The sequence below is a fragment of the Chenopodium album genome, chromosome 17 (assembly GCF_948465745.1).
Source record: "Chenopodium album chromosome 17, dcCheAlbu1.1, whole genome shotgun sequence".
NCBI lineage: Eukaryota > Viridiplantae > Streptophyta > Magnoliopsida > Caryophyllales > Amaranthaceae > Chenopodium > Chenopodium album.
In genome coordinates this window covers 48,168,253-48,186,509 of record NC_137850.1, presented here as the reverse complement: position 1 = coordinate 48,186,509, position 18,257 = coordinate 48,168,253, and the positions used below count along the sequence as shown (strand labels likewise).

At 35.2% G+C, this 18,257-nt stretch overlaps 3 protein-coding genes across 4 annotated transcripts; 1 reads left to right on the top strand and 2 right to left on the bottom strand.

The window, feature by feature from the left end:
* Positions 1-447: 447 nt before the first annotated feature.
* Positions 448-2,223, bottom strand: LOC145588317 (uncharacterized). Its single transcript, XM_081644958.1, has 3 exons — positions 1,314-2,223; positions 802-867; positions 448-712 (listed from the first exon to the last, which is right to left on the bottom strand). The coding sequence occupies exons 1-3, from the start codon at positions 2,167-2,169 to the stop codon at positions 675-677; spliced, it is 960 nt and encodes a 319-aa protein (XP_081501084.1). The 5' UTR covers positions 2,170-2,223; the 3' UTR covers positions 448-674.
* Positions 2,224-4,230: 2,007 nt separating this feature from the next.
* Positions 4,231-6,933, top strand: LOC145590024 (uncharacterized). The gene is made up of 6 exons (XM_081646755.1): positions 4,231-4,383; positions 4,574-4,647; positions 5,379-5,483; positions 5,578-5,833; positions 6,134-6,211; positions 6,314-6,933. The coding sequence occupies exons 2-6, from the start codon at positions 4,609-4,611 to the stop codon at positions 6,448-6,450; spliced, it is 615 nt and encodes a 204-aa protein (XP_081502881.1). The 5' UTR covers positions 4,231-4,383; positions 4,574-4,608; the 3' UTR covers positions 6,451-6,933.
* Positions 6,934-7,077: 144 nt separating this feature from the next.
* Positions 7,078-13,780, bottom strand: LOC145590023 (M phase phosphoprotein 10-like). Of its 2 annotated transcripts, none has more exons than XM_081646754.1 (14): positions 13,681-13,780; positions 12,600-13,335; positions 12,324-12,379; positions 11,539-11,722; positions 11,313-11,423; positions 11,059-11,196; positions 9,294-9,362; positions 9,158-9,199; positions 8,914-8,982; positions 8,109-8,180; positions 7,940-7,993; positions 7,681-7,822; positions 7,525-7,587; positions 7,078-7,429 (listed from the first exon to the last, which is right to left on the bottom strand). In XM_081646754.1, the coding sequence occupies exons 2-14, from the start codon at positions 13,326-13,328 to the stop codon at positions 7,419-7,421; spliced, it is 1,740 nt and encodes a 579-aa protein (XP_081502880.1). In that variant the 5' UTR covers positions 13,329-13,335; positions 13,681-13,780; the 3' UTR covers positions 7,078-7,418. The 2 variants fall into 2 exon arrangements, with proteins under 2 accessions (XP_081502880.1, XP_081502879.1); XM_081646753.1 differs by having other exon boundaries at positions 12,600-13,352; positions 13,681-13,768.
* Positions 13,781-18,257: the final 4,477 nt, after the last annotated feature.

Below are 18,257 nucleotides of genomic sequence, written 5' to 3'. Positions count from 1 at the left end.
ATATAATCAATTTTGGATTTTAATCATCAGCTTAAATTTTTTTATTAAGTTGGTTTGTTTACATGGTATCAAACAAAAGTGACGCATAATTTATCAACGAAATTGATATTTCAATAAACATTATTTTAGAAATATTAGAATTATGTCACATATAACTGCGTGAGCATACATAAGTTTTGGAAATGCTTAACTTAGCAATCAACTAAGACAGTAAACCATATAGATGTAGGTTAGTTAGGTTGATTGTTCATTACAAATACTTCATCTTATCTTTTATTATTAAGCACAAAAATGGATTAATAATTTTGACATAAAATTGAGTTTGTTTTGTTTTTATTTTTTATTTTATTTTTTTTGGTTGGAAATTGTATCAAACATTAACAATGTTTCAACACTAACAATATTACACAAATCATTATATATTTGTAACTATTCAATAGGTCAAAATAAATCTCAAAAAAACATTTGTTGTATATCATGACACCTCTAAATTGTAGTATACAATATCATAGTATGTGCAAGTTTTACACTTCTTGTAGTGTTCCAAGTGATCCAACTTTCTAGTCAACAAGTTCATATTATGCATGTATTGATTGTGGTATTGTGGAATGTGGACAAATCTGTTTCCTTGTATTGATCACCTAACTAGAGATCCTCAAACTTCACACTTGATTTTAACTTGCACTCCATAAAATCATATGAAAATGAAATCCTGCATAGAGTTGGCGTTTGTTTTAATCAATTAGTAAAGCATAATACCAAATTCGAATGTCAAACTTGTAAAAGTATCAAAGAACTCACCTGCTAGTAATGCAAAAATGCTCAATGAACCCCTTAAAATAACACTATTTGCTGTCATTGGTTCAACTGCAAGATAAGAATAAACAAATTTTAAAATGGCGGATTACAATATTATAAGAAAATAATTGAATAATATATAATGTTATTTCTTTTATTAGAAAAGGTTGGTAAAATGATAAGCCAGTATCAAAGATGTAACAAAACAATCCAATCAATTCTAATAATCTTCAAAACTTGTTTTAGAAGTATACAATTGTTCAATATATAACTTGAAATCATAATATATTTACCGTTGTGCATGTCATAAGATAAGATGAATGAACATATAGGTTTAGGTATTATAATAATGTGTAAGGATATTCTTGTTCATTAAACAAAACTTATTCAAACAAAATAGAGCAGTACACAATACAAGTATTATTTAAATATTAAGCTATTAAATTTTTTATTTTTAACGATAAAATGCAATAGGAAGCCCATTTTCACGAGAGAATTCATGATTAGTTTCTTACCTGAAGTTGATTCACAATTTGCAGTTGAATTCCAAGTATCACACATACACAATTCTGTAATCCCGCTATCATCACTACCTTTATAACCACACGTGCCTTTAGTAGCCTCACACGATCTACAAAACGCATCATGCCCTTGAATCGAGTATTTCACACGTATGCCATACGACCACTCGTGTGGCCCATCAACTCTCAATGGTGCTAAATTATAAACACTACTATACGCTTGACACTCCAACTTGGTAAGATTTATCCCTTGGACCGACCCAACTTCATCAAAAGCCACCGCACAACATTCCGGTGGGCCCAGCCCAGCTACTAAGCCCACTTCAGTTGGCCCAATGGACCCCCAAGCTGGACACCTATAGTAGTCTTCACAGCCCAAACCCGATATATTCCTGCATGGTAGATGTTTATTGGAAGGAAAACCTTTGAAGAGTGGTGAATTTCTTGAACACCCGAGTAGTAAAAAGGCGTTATCGGGCGTTGGAGTCAAATACGGTTTCCTCCATGGCTCGACCACGAATCCGTTACCACGTGACTCGAGAACAATCGTGTTGCACGTCGATAAGTGTGGGTCGTGCAATGTGAGGGCTTGAAACGTATAATCGATGTCTAGTACTCGATATGACCCCGAACTTATATGGAACATAAGGACATCATTGACACAATATAGAAGATCTCGGTAACCCGGGTGTCCACAACCGTATTTGACTCCAAACGGGTAGTCGATTGTAATGTTGCCACAATATGATCTACATGAATTAGCATGACTATAACCCAAGCTTAAGGGAAGTAGTAATGAAGCTTGGACTAATAGTGCAAAGAGAGTGGTTGATAATCGAGGTTGACGCATTGTATTGAGATAAATGAGCAAAAAAATACAAGATTGTAAAGAAATAAAAATGAAGATGAGTCGAAGTAGTGAGTGTAATTGAATGGCAGTTAGTTAGAGTGTTTGTAGGTAGTGATGGAAGTCATGTGATTCTTTGCTTAAGGTGGTAACTAATGACTTTATTCCCATTTGTATAGAATGATCAAGGTATCTTTTGTAGTTTTGTTGTAGAAGTTTTAGGACTCGTTATTTTTGGGCTTCTTAGCACGTGTAGGATTGTACAATATCATACTTGTATTATGTTTGGATATGAGGTGACGAAGGACTATTCCAATTGGGCTAATAAGATTTGGGTTGCATTCGGGTGAGAAGAAGTTAAACAAATAATCATTATAGGCCGGTTCAAATCTAGGTGTGTGCATGTTGGCAAATTCTAAGGTGTATCATGGTGCACATAGCCTATACTTTTGAATTTTTAGTAAAAAAGTACGAACAATTGCAATGCATCACGCCAATACTGTTGAATATTTAGTAAAAAATATGAACATTTAGAAGAAAAATCTGAACATCGTAAATTTTAAACATTTAGTAAAAAAATCTGAATAATCGCAATGCACCACGCCTATATTGTTCACTTAGTAAAATAATATGAACAATTGCAAATTTTGAACATGTAGTATATTAAATACAACACTATATAATAAAATCAATTTTTGTAAAGAAGTTTGCCTGACTTGTAAATAATTTAATAGTTTTGTAATATAAAATGAACATTTACTGCACATAAAATGAACATTTCTTTGTAAAATATGAACATATAAAATTACTGGTTTATGTTCAGTTTTTGTGTCGTGTTCATATTTTTTTTACTAAATATTCATTTTTTGTAAAGTGTCCAAAATTTTTACTAAATGTTCAAAAGTATAATCGCGGTGCACATAATAACTATTGGTGCATGTTTGTGTGAGTTTTTAAATTTATATTTCGAACTATATTATATTATAAGGCAATATCTCTAGCATCACCAGGTCTAAAAATAAATAAACGATTAAAATAAGTCAAATACTATTAGAACCTTACATGGGTCGGTATAAATCAAATTACTTTAATTTTGATCAACATAGGGATATTGCTATTTGAAAACAGTTCGGTTTTAAATTTGAAAATTTTAGTAAGGTTATCACTTTTTGACATTGTTATGGGTAAAAATTCATAGATATAAGTCAACGTCAGTTAAAGTAAAGTCAAGTGACGACGACTCTTCGTCATGGACGAAGGACGAAGTCAGTTAACCAGTCCCCTATTTCTCCGCAAGAAGATCAGCTAGAAGACTAGGTCTAACTCAACCTTCTCTAGTCCGTTGAAGATCAAAACAGAAAATATCCTTCACCAACTGAATTCCGGGAATCAAGGACTGGAACTTTATCTCCAAAGCAACGGCTATAATTCAATGTTGGAACACTTATATATAAAGGGGGACACCTACGAACATCGACACATGGCAACCTAGTAACTCATAAGCTATAAACACCTATTGTACGCATTTTTCCACACTTTTTGGCCATAGTGAAAGTTTGGTAGATCCTCATTCTACCCGCGGTTTTTACCTTCATTGGGTTTTCCGCGTCAACAATTCCTTGTGTCGTTTTATTGCTTTCGTTTTTATTTGCTTTCGATTTTATTTAGTTGATTCGTAGCCTAGATTTTGATATTCAATCCCACTTAGCAAAAATTAGCATAAACAGACATCATTTCATTTATCGAATACATTTTTCTAACCACCCCCTTCTTTTCTGAATAATTGTAACAATTTAAATACCATATGTGCCAATGAACTACTTTAGCCTCTAATATTAAAAATCGATAGAATGAAAAATATATATAAACACTAATCTTAAAACATTTTAAGTACTTCAGTAAATAATATTTGATTATTTTTTGGAGCGTATATGAATATTATACGTAGTAGAAGTTATTGTTGCGATTAATACAAAGTACGGAGTATAAAATAAAGGCCAGTTAAGAGTTTGGGCACAATTTCCCAAAAAAAAAAAAAAAATTAATAATAATAATAATTTGGGCACCAAAACAAAAGACCAATTAAGAGTTGAAACTGAATATCGCACCATCTTTTTCTCTACTGTGCGAGGTCTTCGAAGTAAGAGCGAAAACCAGGATCAAATTCCCAACTCACACCATTTTCTCAATTCTTGAACTTACATCATCGATTTCTAGGTATGATCCTTTTTTTCCCCGCAAATTTTACATTTGTTTACCCTAATGTTGTTGTGATTGCCAACGAAAAATGATTCTGATAACATGTTTCAAAACATAGCTCAAATGTACAGTATGATATTGTTATACATATTTCTAGCTAATCCTAGCTTGTTTTTTGTTTTTAACTTTGATTTTGTTTTAATTTTAGCTGAGTTACAACCGGTTAAACGAATTTTTCGAGTTATGGAAACCGCTGAAAATGCAGAAGAAGCTGTTTCAACTGTAAGTTCAAGAAATTCCAGTTTCAATTTGCATTATTTGATTGAATTAGATTTGCATTATTGTTTTAATTCAAAATTTGGGGTTGAATTTTATGTATGTCTTTATATGTATATGTAAGTTACTAGATTTTTTTTTTTTGTGCTATTAATTTTGTAAGCAATTGTTTTAACAATCATCCAAAAATCTAAGCTTGTCTTTTCAAGAAGAAGGGATTATTTTTTCATTGTCGAAAATTTGTGTTTGGAAGATGCTAGCTAACTATTGAGCCGTTTGGTATACCTGATGAACAACTAATATATTTCCATACTTCAAATTTAGTCATATTATCAGTATGTTAATTAGGGTTTTTGACTTATTGCAGATCTTATAAAGGGCTATTTAAACATATGTTTATAGTTTCGATAGTTTTCGAATAAAAATAGCTCTAATTACTGCACAAAAAATAACATGAGGATAGAGGTTCATCGCCTTTGTTTCTTGACCTCTTGTCGACAAATTCCCAAGATATTTCTAAAGATATCCTTTATGAGTAAATACTAAATAGATTAACAGAACGAGGTATAACTCACTTGTTTATGTGGTTCAATTAAAGTTAACAATTCGCTAAATGAAAAAAGCAGGGTCCTTTTCATCCTTATATGTCTTTGGCAGGGTGTGGACAGGAGTGAATGCGTAGTTCAATGTGTTGCATCTTCTATTCATAGTGTTACATATGTTTCTGGTCTGTTTAGGGACCTCCCAAATTAGCTGGGACTGTTAATTGGGGAACAGCAACTGTCATCGGGATATTTGCTGGTATGTTGTATGGTGGCAGCAAGGAAGCAGCTGCTTCTGCTGTAAGTTTATCAATCTTAATCTGATATCAATTTTCTGTTTCTATTATACCTTTCTCTTCTAATTGATGACCTGTTGACATTTTCATTTTTCCAGAGTAAGGATGCTGAAGTGACACTGAAGCTTGGAAGTACCCCAGATAAGCGTGAGCAGTATCGGTTGATGAGAGATGCAATGGAGAAGAGGTTTTATCGAGTTACTCGTGGATCCCTGGTTGGAGGAGTGCGCCTTGGGATATTCACTGCTGCATTTTATGGTCTACAGAATCTGCTAGCTGAGGAAAGAGGAGTCCATGATGTGTATAACATTGTTGCAGCTGGTTCAGCCACTGCTGCAACATTTGGTCTGATAAGTAAGAGTTGATATCCTTAATTTTTGCTGAAGTATGTTGCAGTAGTAGTCTAGATTTTATTATATAAGGTTAACCATTTTATTGCCAGTTATATTTTCTTGGATATTATGCAAAAAAAATGTTGAATATACCGGCATGTTTAGCTTTAAGTATTAAACATTTGCCCAGTCTGTATTGTGGAGGGTTTTGTGTTCTGACGAGCTTGTTATTAGTTTCTATTTGTGATTTGCTTCAGGCAATAGTCATTGGATCCTTGCTTTGTCTTCTGTTTGTCAATTAACATCTTAAATAAAAATTCAGTGCCAGGATCTCTCCTTTGGCGTGCCAGGAATGTCATGATGGGTTCTGTTCTTGGGGCAGCCTTTTGTTTTCCTCTTGGTAAATCTACCCCCTGTTATCTTTTTATCTATTGTTTCCATCACCTTAAGCATATCTCAGATACTGTATTGTATCGTTATTGACAAGCAAACTTTGGCATAGGTTGGGCCCATTTGAAGCTAGTAGAAAAGGCAAATGAGGAGAAGTTCACCCCTCATCCTCAACTGAACGAGAAGGGAGAAGTCAAGACTGGTCTTGAAGTTGCCATAGAAAGACTTGAAGGGAGTATAAAAAAGTAGATCTATATTTTTTCAATGCAAATACTTCGTAGCCAGCTATCATCTCAGCTCATAAATATGCAAAACGAGGAAGTTTATGTCATGCTACTATGTCTGGGAACACTGGGAAGATACACATCCAAGTGAGATTTTGCCAATTTTGATGTATTTGTGGATTCTTTCGACTTTGACTCGCTAGTATTATTCACGGGTACCAAAGAAGTGAGTACTGTATTTTACTCCATAGTTTGATACATAGCCTTTCCAATTCAGTTTCATTGTAATTGGCTTGAGGCAAATATGCTCAATAGTGAGTTTTTGTAGGCCTGCGGGCTTTTGTCCGAGGAAGCAAGATTGGGTTGATTTAGGTTAACCTATGTTACTATAAACGTTTCCCCTCTGTTACAACCTATACTGATGAACAAATACTAAGAATAAAGCTGCCTTTACTTTTGGCAGATGGATATGTAATTGATCTTTATATCGAGTTTTTGTTAGAGAGTATCTTGTTTTGTAGTGACGTGCACTAATTTTGGTATGTTGATTTATTTTCCAAGCCTAATTTTGGTATGTTGATTTGTTACGAAGTATATTGAGTTGAGTGGTTCCTCTGCAGTATGCAAATGTCGCTTTGCTTTCACTCAGTAATAACAAAAATTAATGAAATTTGATTAAATAGAGTAAAAAGAATCTGTCATCTTATACATGTAGATAAAATAAGATATGACCTAATTTTTTTTTTTTTTTTTTCCCCCAAAATTGTGTCTGAAGCTCCCAACAAAATCATCCGAATTTCTTCTGTGTATACTCTCTTCTTCTCTAGTACAGGTGAGGAACTAGTGCTTCGTATGGCTTAAGCTAGTTGATAAATGATGCCTCCAGTGATCAAAGAACAGGGTGGCCATGTCTGTGACAGCTTTAATTCGCATCCAGTGAAATGCTAGAAATGCCCAAATCTTAAGGGGCAGTCTTAATTTGAAGGGATACTACTACTCCTTGCCTGCACAATCAGGGAGATTATTGGTGAAAAACTATAAATACTACATATATACTCAGTTGAACAAAAAGCTCCATACTACAAATTTAGGTGGTTACCTTCAGTTAGAGCTTCCGACGGTTTCTCAGGTGCTCGGTCTGCTACTTTTTTCGCATTTACAGCTAAAATTGAACAAAAATCAAAGAGAATATAGCATTAGCCTGAAAGTGAAGTGCAGAAAAGATAGCTGCATTATCCACATGTATCAATTTTACCTTTGTATTTTCTCTTCTTCTTGGCTCTCCTCTTCTTTCTGTCCTCCTTTGTTAATTCATTTGCCTCTTTAATATCTTTCTTACCAGAAAACACTTCCTCAGGAGCAAGCATAGCAGCATCTGACACAGCTACTGGAGCAATCTGTTCAAGAAAAGCCACAATAAATCAGACAACTGTGAGTGCGCATAGAGAAAACAAGACAACTTGTATCAATCAAATACAAAATCTTAATAAATGCAGCAAGAGACAGGCATTTACCTCTTCCATGGCTAAAGCTGGAACATTGGTCTGAATAGACATATCCTCAATAACCTGTCCAGCCAATATAGTAATTAAGCACAGGTAACTTGGTCCTCAATCTCCTCATCACACAAACATAAGAGTGTATCAATATGCCATAAGTGGGATAGAAGCTAATAAAACATACCGGCTTGGGAGCAAAATGGAAGTGGGAAAGTGCATCCAGCTTCAGGCACAATCTTTTGAACAGATTGCTTGCCTGACAAAAAGTGAAATACAGTTATACCAACTATGAAAGACACCGAGGGTTGAGCACACAAATAGAGAGAAAAGCACAAACCTAACATATACAGGCAATAGCAACTAAGAATACTAAGTAATGTTTAAAGTCTAACTTCTATTCTTCATTTTTTTTATTCCCATAAATGAAGCCCCTCCCTCTATCTGCAAGGAAAAGTGGCATCCAAATACTTAAAAAATGAACCTAATTAGTGAAGAAAACAGTAGCCCAAAGCCCCACCGCCCCCATACAAATATTTGGTTCTAAATACAAATATTTTTTTTAGCATCCAAATACTAAAAAAATGAACCTAATTAGTGAAGAAAACAGTAGCCCAAAGCCCCACCGCCCCCATACAAATATTTGGTTCTACGTCAGCTTATTTTAGATCTATATAAAAATGCTAATCTATCAAGACCGTAATCAAATAAATCAGAGAGATATCGGCTATAGTGCTCTACATTGTTGCTTCTAGGTAGGACATGAACCAGTGATTTAAGCTTGACTCGCACAGCTACTCCCAACCCACCCCCACCCAAAAATATTTTTGCTTGTTAGGCAGAAAGGAACAAATATTGTTACACAAGAAATGTCCTGTAAAATGAAGGTTAGAAAGAAATCATTCTGCCTCATCCCACAACCTTAAGCAACGAAAAGAATAGATGAAAACAATTGTACAGGCAAAATTAAACAGGTAATTTATTGTACATACCTCCTTCTTCAATTCATCATTAAATGACAAGGGTGCAGCAACAAATCCAGTTTGCTGAGCATATTCTTCCTGCAAAAATTTCATTTAAGTAAAAACCAAGGAATCTTTTATGATGGTTCCAGATGTATTATCAGCTCATAATCTCATACTAGGTGACACAAATAATTTCTACAATCCATTTGTCAAATAGTCAAAGAACATACTATAAGGCTGGAAAAATTTACATTTCAGAAAATGATCTAACCTCATAGATTTCAGCAAGGCCTTTCTTGCTTTTATTATCATCCTGCACAGAAAGTAAAATTAGGGTACGCAGGTCATTTATATATAAAAAGTAAGAAGCATGAAGACAATATAGGATATTGAAAGGGAGAACAAACCAGCTCTTTTGTTTCCTTAGGTGCTGCAGATGGCACTTTAGGAGCCCTTTGCACATCATCAAAATGTCCCTGAAAACAAATAATTTCTACATTTAAATCAGCTCTGTTGAGTATGGCATGCATGCCCACTGTATAATATGAGAATTGTAGTAGTGACTAGCAAGGAAATGAAGAAGCAAAATGTGGGATGTCGAGCACACTATCAGACTTCATACAAGCAAATCAAGTCAAAAATATTCCAGACAAGAAAGATCTAGGGAATAATAAGGGCTTAAAATTTTAATTTGCAGGGTGCATGATGTCTGCCATCCAATATGATACACATAGATAAATGAGTGTTTGGGGCCAAATAATAGGAAAGTTTGGGTAAGAATTTTTCACACGTAGGCGTTTGAGGATAACAGTGGTATTAGTGGGGATTTTATAGGACAGTCAATATTTAATGTACAATGTGGATAACAAGAATTCTCTACTTATGCTACTGAAACTACAATACTGTTGTTGGACTTGGATACTTGTCATGGTCTCATATCCAGCCATTTTTAATTGGGAAATTGTTCCGTATACCCCTAGGGTTTTGAAAAATGCACCGTGTACCTATATGGGGTATTAGAATTTGATTAAATGTGGGATGTCGAGCACACTATCAGACTTCATACAAGCAAATCAAGTCAAAAATATTCCAGACAAGAAAGATCTAGGGAATAATAAGGGCTTAAAATTTTAATTTGCAGGGTGCATGATGTCTGCCATCCAATATGATACACATAGATAAATGAGTGTTTGGGGCCAAATAATAGGAAAGTTTGGGTAAGAATTTTTCACACGTAGGCGTTTGAGGATAACAGTGGTATTAGTGGGGATTTTATAGGACAGTCAATATTTAATGTACAATGTGGATAACAAGAATTCTCTACTTATGCTACTGAAACTACAATACTGTTGTTGGACTTGGATACTTGTCATGGTCTCATATCCAGCCATTTTTAATTGGGAAATTGTTCCGTATACCCCTAGGGTTTTGAAAAATGCACCGTGTACCTATATGGGGTATTAGAATTTGATTTATCAATTAAGTTTGCTTGATAATTAAATGCTTTACCATTATACTAGCATTACACTGTTACAATTTAATAGAATTTGATGCTTATAGCCTATATGGGGTCTCAATTTAACAAAATAATCATTTGTTATATGAGTCTAGGGTATTTGGTGCAAATTCTTAGAAACCTCAGTGGTACAAGGTGCATTTGAAAGTTTTCAAGGGTACACGGTGCATTTTTTAAAACCTTAAGGGTATCCGGAACAATTTCCCTTTTTAATTTTGGAAAACTTAGAATTTTGTTGTTCTAAATTGCTAATTACATGTAACCATGGGAGAGTGACAAGTATCTGCTAGGAGCTTCATCTTCATGTAAAATGAAGAAGCCAATTATCAAAGTTTTTTTATGGTAGCTAGAAAATTCTTGGTCCTCTGTCCTCTTAAGAGATAGATCCTTCTTCATTATTTACATGATTTTTTAGTCAAGTCAAATGATAAAAAATTTATAAAAAAAAAAAAAATGATTTCCAAAACTCTTGTAAACACTCTAAAGATATACTGATATCTCTGCAGAAGTAAAAACAAACAAACCTTGGTTTTCTGAGCATCTAAAATGTCAAGTCAGTACAATAAACATTGATAAGGTAATCTACCACAGAATACCAAACATAAAGATTTTAAAAACAAAAAAACATATGAACCAAAAGACAACAACTTATATACCTCAAGTATTCTTTTCTTTATAATTTCTTCAAGAGATGCTGTCACCTCTTCTGTTATAACAGGAGGAGGCCTTATGTTGTGCTCAAAATCCAGGTCCACTTCCAATGCACTATCTACTGGCCTCTTGGATGCAGATATCTATTCAGAGTAAGCAAAGGGATGAGAATATAGTATAAACTAATCATTGGAAAAGTGGCAGGCTCTTAAACAAGACGCCCTGGCAAAATTTATATTTAGAATCCAAAAAACTTTACCTCTCCCTGCATGGTCCAATCTTTTGGAGCCAAGTTTTCTGCTTCCATCTGCTTTATTTTGGCTTGTATCTTTTCACGCTCTTTCTCATAAGTAGACAAATTTCCCTTGTTCTATAAAATTGACAGCAACCCAAGCTCAATGTTAAATGATAAAGTCAAGAGCATGTTGCATTACACAGAAAACAGAGCATGTGGCGTTGCACAGAAAACAGAACATTTTTACTACCTGCTCATCATCATCATCATCTTCCATCTCTGAATCATCAGCATCACCGACATCATTATCTTTCATTTGTAGATCATCAGAAGCATCAGCATTTTCTTCTTCCATTTCTGAGTCATCTGACTTGTCGACTTGCTTCTGTTTTTTTACTGGCCTTTTCTTGTCAGGAACATAGAAATCTTCATACCTAAAAGTCATAAAATAAAGAGTGAGTGCATAGCCAAAATAGCACAAACAAGAAGGTTTTGACAGGTGCAGCGATCATAATAATGTAAATTATATAGCATTGACTTAAACAGTGAAGAACATAAGTAAAATAATGTTTTCTGCCAAACAAAGACCCGTGCTCAAGGAAATTGAACAAAAGAGAACATGGAAAACAAACAAGATCTATTGGACTACGTAAAAACATTTATACGTCTTTATTGTTTCTTTTAATTATTCTGATATTACCTATGCCAAAAATAAGTACAACTATACATTTACACTAATCAACAACCATTCATCAAACAAAATCACTTTAAACTACTGAATGCATATATAACATTGTTGGCTATACATGAACTGAAAAAGATATCCAGACCATGCTTGAGAGGTGCCTACACGAGTTGTTAAAATCATTGCAATAAATAGATTTCAATGCTTTCATCATACTCAAGCACACTGGTCTTTGTAACCAGCAGGTAGATTCACAAATATTCACATATCAGCAACTGTATATATTAAATACACATTTTTAAACCAGCATAAGCTTTACAAACACAACATAAAGCAAGATCAGTAAGCACCTGATGTTATCTTCGGACCCATCTTCAGAACCTCCATCTCCGCCATACATGAGAAGCTACACGATTTAACAGCAAATCAGATGAACACCGAAAGATGCGAACCAACTCAAACATACCTCCCCCGCAAATAAACAATTGTTCAGGAATTAAACATACATGTATGCTCACCTCATCAGCATAATATGTAACGGAGGTAGTATGTTTATTATGATTTGATTATCGAGCCAAAATAAATTTCACGAAATAAATAAAACAAGCATGTAAAAATATGCTCACCTCATCAGCATCATCTTCCTCACTCTCCTCACTTTCATCCTCTTCATCATCAACATTTTTACCCTTCTTTTCCTTCTTGTTCTTTTTACTCTCCTTCTTCTCTGACCCATATTCTTTCTCCTCTTCCCTCACAAGATACTTCTCCAAATCCTTAATCTTCAAAAACTCATCTTCAACCTCTGGAACCCCATCACCATCATCCTCAAAATCCTCCTCCTCTTTCTCCTCGTCATTGTCATCATCTTCTTCTTCGTCATCTTCCTCATCCTCCTCACTGTCGTCATCTTCATCTTCATCACTTGACCCCTCAGATTCCTCACTCTCTCCCTCCAAACCCAACTCTACATTTTCCTTAATATCTTTCTCCAACACCCCATTGGCCCCAGACACCCCAAAAAGCTTCAATATTTGCTCCGGCTTTTCCTCATATCTCTTGATTTCTCGTTTAAGAGTATTAATCAGAGGCTGAGATTGAAGGTCAATCTGCTGCCAAATTTGCTCGGCATCAAACCCATCCGAATGAAGCTGATCAAAAGGTGACTTGGGTGAGTATGGTTTGAGGGAAGCAAACAGATGTTGAGAGGCTAAGCGGGCAAAGCTAGAAAGGTCAGAATTTGGAGATAGAAATAACGGCGGGTCAGTCGACTTTAGCTTATCAATGGCTTCCGAAAAGGGCTGACCCGGGGCGGCGGCCGCAACAGCTCCGTTTTCATTTTTCCGTCCTACCATTAAAGTACTATTATTAACAAAACCCTGCATTAAATTAGCAACCAAATTTGATTCAATTATCAAAGTATCTCAAAAATCAAATGAAATTCTTCTCGCTTAATTATACCAACATAAAGTGCACATACCAAAATTCTAACAACAAAATCACTCGTTATAGTCGTTCAATAAGTTACATTAATTATAATTTATAGTTCACTAGTCTGAATTAGAATAAACCCTAGATTGACTATACTGACAAGAAGAACCCTAGATTGATTATACTGATAATTATATAAACTACAGTGTGAAAGTAAACCCTAGACTGCGAGTTTGATATTCGATGGTTAAAAAGGAAAGGAAGAGAAAAACTTACCACAAGAAGCTTCTTTAGTGGAGGAGAGAAAGCTCAGATGGCGCTTCAATGGAGGTTTTTGTGTACGCTTCAATGGAGAAGAGGGAGCTGCAGCGTATAAGTGAAAAGCTCCAAAGTGGGAAAAATAAATGTAAACGAAGGGAGATTAATTTCCACCGTCCGATCTAAATATTATCAACAGTCTTGATTAATTCTTGTTTAAAACTTGTCTTTTTTTTTTTTTTTTTTTTTTTTTTTTACTTATGTTTAAAACGTTTATTTTTACTAAATATACTAGTTTTACGCCCTATGTGATGCCCGGGTTGTTTATTGAATTTTAAGATAAATTTATAATATATATGTCAAAATTTTAAATATCTCATTGATACAAAATTAGTTACAAAATGTTCGATTTAATACATTAAAAAAATAAATAAATAATTAGCAAAAAATAAATTAAATAAAATAAATGTTCAAAGCACGTTGGGTTGATTCGAACCCAAAACTTTGGGCAAGGGGTTGAACATTTCTTGATTTGTAACCTGAAATAACTCAATCCGAGATGACTCATGAGTCATGACCCGACACTAATTGACAGGTCTACATACTAATAAAATTCAACTTCGTATTAGATTGTGAAGTATATTATTTTATCATAAAATTCTATCTAGAATTCTAAGCTAACTTTTTATCTTGTGAAATCTATTTAATTAAATCCACCCAACGTAGCGCGACACTTGGCAAAAAGTTAAAACGTCAAGTGTCGTTGTCCCGTGACCTGACTAAAAGTTTAGCTTCATATATTAGTTATACAATTTAAACGATTTTATTGATAATAATTTATTTTTACTAAATATAAGTGTTTTTTTTAGGAAATACAAGCATTTTTTTTGTCAAGATGAAAAGAATAAAACTTCACAAAAAATAAATCACAAAAGTTTTGTAGACCAAAAAAAAAAAAAAAAAAAAAAAGTTTTACCGAAGTGTTGTGCACCAAATGGGAATTGGATTTCCATATCCGGAATTTCCAATCGGCTGCCCGTAACCCCCAGATTAGTCTTTCCTTTTATTTTTGCTTTTCCTATTGATGCTTTTAATGTGGGACACATAAGTCACTTGAGTAGGGTACGTTAATAAAGAGGAAGTAGAAATGGAGGGTTGAGAGATGTTTGGGAATTGTCTCTCAATGGCATTTTCGCAATATTGTTGAAAAAAAAGTGAAACGGGGATTGGTTTTGGAGGGAAAATAAAACGGTGAGGGAAAAAAAGTTACGGAGTGGTCCCAATACTCCCAACAGGTGAAAGTGACATGTTTAGTTGGAGAAGAAATTCCGCAAAAAGGAAAAGGAAAAAACTTGTCAAAGAAGCTTCGGGAAAAGCCAAAAAGTAAGCCCCTTTTGTACCTTAACCCAGAAATTTGAAATCCATGGGGAAAACATCGAGTGTTCCATAGAAGCAGCTGTAAGTTGTGCGGATTTGAGGTGAATGCAATGTATGGTGTTACTAACGACGAGGAAGCTGTCGTTAGTAACACCGGCCCCGATGATCTGGTGGTGGTGTCTGGTGGAGATTGCGGAGGAGGCGGCGACGAGGTGGAAGAGGCTTGCGACGACGGTGCTGCGCTTAGGGAGTTGTTGAAAGGGGTAAGTATTTTTTGGTCATTAGTCGTTATATTTGGTCATAATTGTGGGTTAAGGGTTAATTTAGGGTTAAATCAATTGCGATTATCTAATCAATTGTTGGTAGTAATCTGATGTATTGTTGCGGTGTTGAATTGGAAAAGTGTGATTGAATTTGATATTACGGTTTATGGGTTGTGTTGGTAATGTGTTGTTGAAGATGAAAGCAGGTTGCCTCATTATTAATCGAAATCGGGATCAATGACAGTCCCGTTGATTTAAAAATGTGCTTAATGTAGTTAATTGATTGTGAAATGTTGTTAATTTAGTTACAAAAGAATGTGGTTAATTGATTTTGAAATGGTCATTATCCGGGGAATGGTAGTATAATCTGGGAAATAAATTGCACATAATTGAAAACTATATGAGTTACTTAGAGTAAAATACAGAGTACTTTCTTATATGAGTAACTTAGAGTAAAATACAGAGTACTTTCTTATATGATTAACGTAGAGCAAAATACAGAGTAGTTTCTTATTTGTGTAGGTTGGATATGGGTATGTTTGTGATTATGTTGGTGGTGTTCCTTTTGTCATTAAGGGATATGAAAAAGTGTTTGGTATGAATTTTTTGTGATTAGTTGTGGTTATGAATTATTTGTGGTTTTGAATGAAGGTTGTGGTTGGTGAAGAGTCTTATAAAACTCCAAAGAAAGGCTTTAGTAGTGTTGCGATATCAGTTGAGATAGAAGAGTATGTTGAAGTGGATGTGGGTCTGCCTCCTCCTTCAGTTGGGATGGTTTTCCAGTCATGGCAGGAACTAGATGAATATTTTAGGGAATATGGGAAGCAAAATGGTTTTGGGATTGTTCGTACTAGTGCTTGTAAAGTTGGTAAAGGGCCTAATGCAAAAATGAGAAGGAATTGTTTGTGGACATGTGAGTGTTTTGGGTTGCCTGATAGGAAGAGGAAAAAGGTGGAAGCGAGGCTAGTGACTGATGCTCAGGTTGTTGAGGATGATGCTGTTGGAGTGAAGAGGAGGAGTAAGAAAGTTCAATGTCCTGTCAATGTGTATGCTAATGTTAATGAACGTGGGGAATGGGTTGTTCAGAGGGCTGAACTTAAGCATTGTGGACACACCCCCACTCCTGAGAAGGCTAAGAATATTAGTAGGTTGAGGAAAAAGTTTTTGGTGGAGAATCCGCATGTTGTGAGGCAGCTTTTCAACGAGCGGAGATGTGGGGTTCCAGTGGCAAAAATATATAACAAAATGGCCAGGGAGCGTAACGGGGTGGAGAACATGCCCTTTGCTCAGAAAGATCTGCATGATGAAGTGGCTAAGCAGAGGAAAAGAATTTTTGATGAAGGTGATGCTAAAGCAATGTTTAATTATTTCCAAATTATGGTTGATGATAACTCAGATTTTTTCTACACGTATCGAGTTGATGAAGAGGGTAGGTTGAAGGATGTTCTTTGGGTAGATGCTAGGTGTCGCATGGCATACGAGGAGTTTGGCGATGTGGTGTGTTTTGACTCGACATACTTGACCAATGAGTACAAGTTGCCGTTTTGCAACTTTGTTGGAGTGAACCACCATGGTCAAACTATTCTATTTGGGTGTGCGCTAGTTAGGAGAGAAACTGTTGAGACCTTTGAGTGGGTGTATAGCAATTGGTTGCGGTGTATGAACAACAAAACCCCTAATGCAATTCTAACCGATCAGGACCCTGCCATGAGGAAAGCTCTGAAGACTACAATGAAAGGGACTACACACAGGTGGTGCATTTGGCATATTTTGCAAAAATTTTCAACCAAGCTGGGAAAGCATCCAAAGTATCTAGAGTTGAAGGAAGTCTTAGAGAGTGTTGTGTATGATAGTCTGGACGTGGAAGAGTTTGAAAGACGGTGGCAAGAAGTGATCAAGAAACACGAATGCGAAACAGATGAGTGGTTGGAAGGTGTGTTTTTTTTTCAATATTACGGTACTGATTTGTTATAAAATATGATAGAAAGTGGGTTGTTTTGATAGGCATTTGACGGTTCTGGTGTAATTGTATACATACTGGTATGCGTAATTGCTATTTGTGCTGCTGTGAAGGTTGTAAAATGTTAGCCTGTGTATGATAGACTAGTATGTATTGACATCAATTACATGTGTTTTAATTTTGACCATACTTTATATATAAAGGAGTGATGTGGATGGGGAATTCCATACTTTATCAATCTAATGAGTTAAGCTAAGTAAGAGCAATTGGCAATTGGTTTTGGAAGATTTTATTCTAAAAGGCTTACATTGCTGAGTTTATCTGTACTTTGTTCTTTGTTTCATTTTTAATTTTGTTTTTGTTGGAAGGGTTGTATGTTGAACGTGATATGTGGATACCTGCGTTCGTGAAGCATCTGTTTTGGGCCGGCATGAAAACAACCCAGAGAGTTGAGAGTATACATAGTTTCTTTGATGGATATGTGAGCAGGCACACGTTGCTGTCAGAATTTGTTGAGAGGTATTCTGAAGCTCTGGAGGTTAGAGCTAGTAGTGAGAAAAGGGCCGATGATAATAATTTGAGGTATGTTAGGCAGCCCATGACTGTGTTTCCAGCAGAGGCATTGTTTAGGAAAATTTATACGGATGCGAAATTCAAAGAAGTCCAAAGGGAGTGTACTAGGGTGCTGTATGTGACGGGTCTGGAGAAGAGGCAAGTTTCTGACACAGTGAAAGAACATGTGCTGGAGGATATCATTTGGTTCAAACCAAAGAATTCAAGGAAAGAAGTACCCTCGCATAGGAAAAGGGTGTACAAGGTTACATACAACAGCAGCACCAAAGAAGCAGATTGCGAATGTAGGTACTTTAATTGCCATGGTATTATCTGTCGCCATATGATTATGGTGTATCAAATGAATGATTGTAGAGAAATTCCCGACAAGTACATTCTTCGGTGGTGGAGGAAAGATGTAATTAGGAAGCACACTAGAGTGA

Excerpts from the sequence above, each read along its gene's own strand:
- LOC145588317 (XM_081644958.1), bottom strand. The coding sequence starts at position 2,169 with ATGCGTCAACCTCGATTATCAACCACTCTCTTTGCACTATTAGTCCAA. Across the intron at positions 868-1,313 it reads AAATTGTGAATCAACTTCAG|TTGAACCAATGACAGCAAAT; the intron begins GTAAGAAACTAA and ends CTTATCTTGCAG. Across the intron at positions 713-801 it reads CATTTTTGCATTACTAGCAG|GATTTCATTTTCATATGATT; the intron begins GTGAGTTCTTTG and ends AACTCTATGCAG.
- LOC145590024 (XM_081646755.1), top strand. The coding sequence starts at position 4,609 with ATGGAAACCGCTGAAAATGCAGAAGAAGCTGTTTCAACT. Across the intron at positions 5,484-5,577 it reads AGGAAGCAGCTGCTTCTGCT|AGTAAGGATGCTGAAGTGAC; the intron begins GTAAGTTTATCA and ends TCATTTTTCCAG. Across the intron at positions 6,212-6,313 it reads AGCCTTTTGTTTTCCTCTTG|GTTGGGCCCATTTGAAGCTA; the intron begins GTAAATCTACCC and ends ACTTTGGCATAG.
- LOC145590023 (XM_081646754.1), bottom strand. The coding sequence starts at position 13,328 with ATGGTAGGACGGAAAAATGAAAACGGAGCTGTTGCGGCCGCCGCCCCG. Across the intron at positions 12,380-12,599 it reads AGGAAGATGATGCTGATGAG|CTTCTCATGTATGGCGGAGA; the intron begins GTGAGCATATTT and ends TAAATCGTGTAG. Across the intron at positions 11,197-11,312 it reads ATTGGACCATGCAGGGAGAG|ATATCTGCATCCAAGAGGCC; the intron begins GTAAAGTTTTTT and ends TACTCTGAATAG.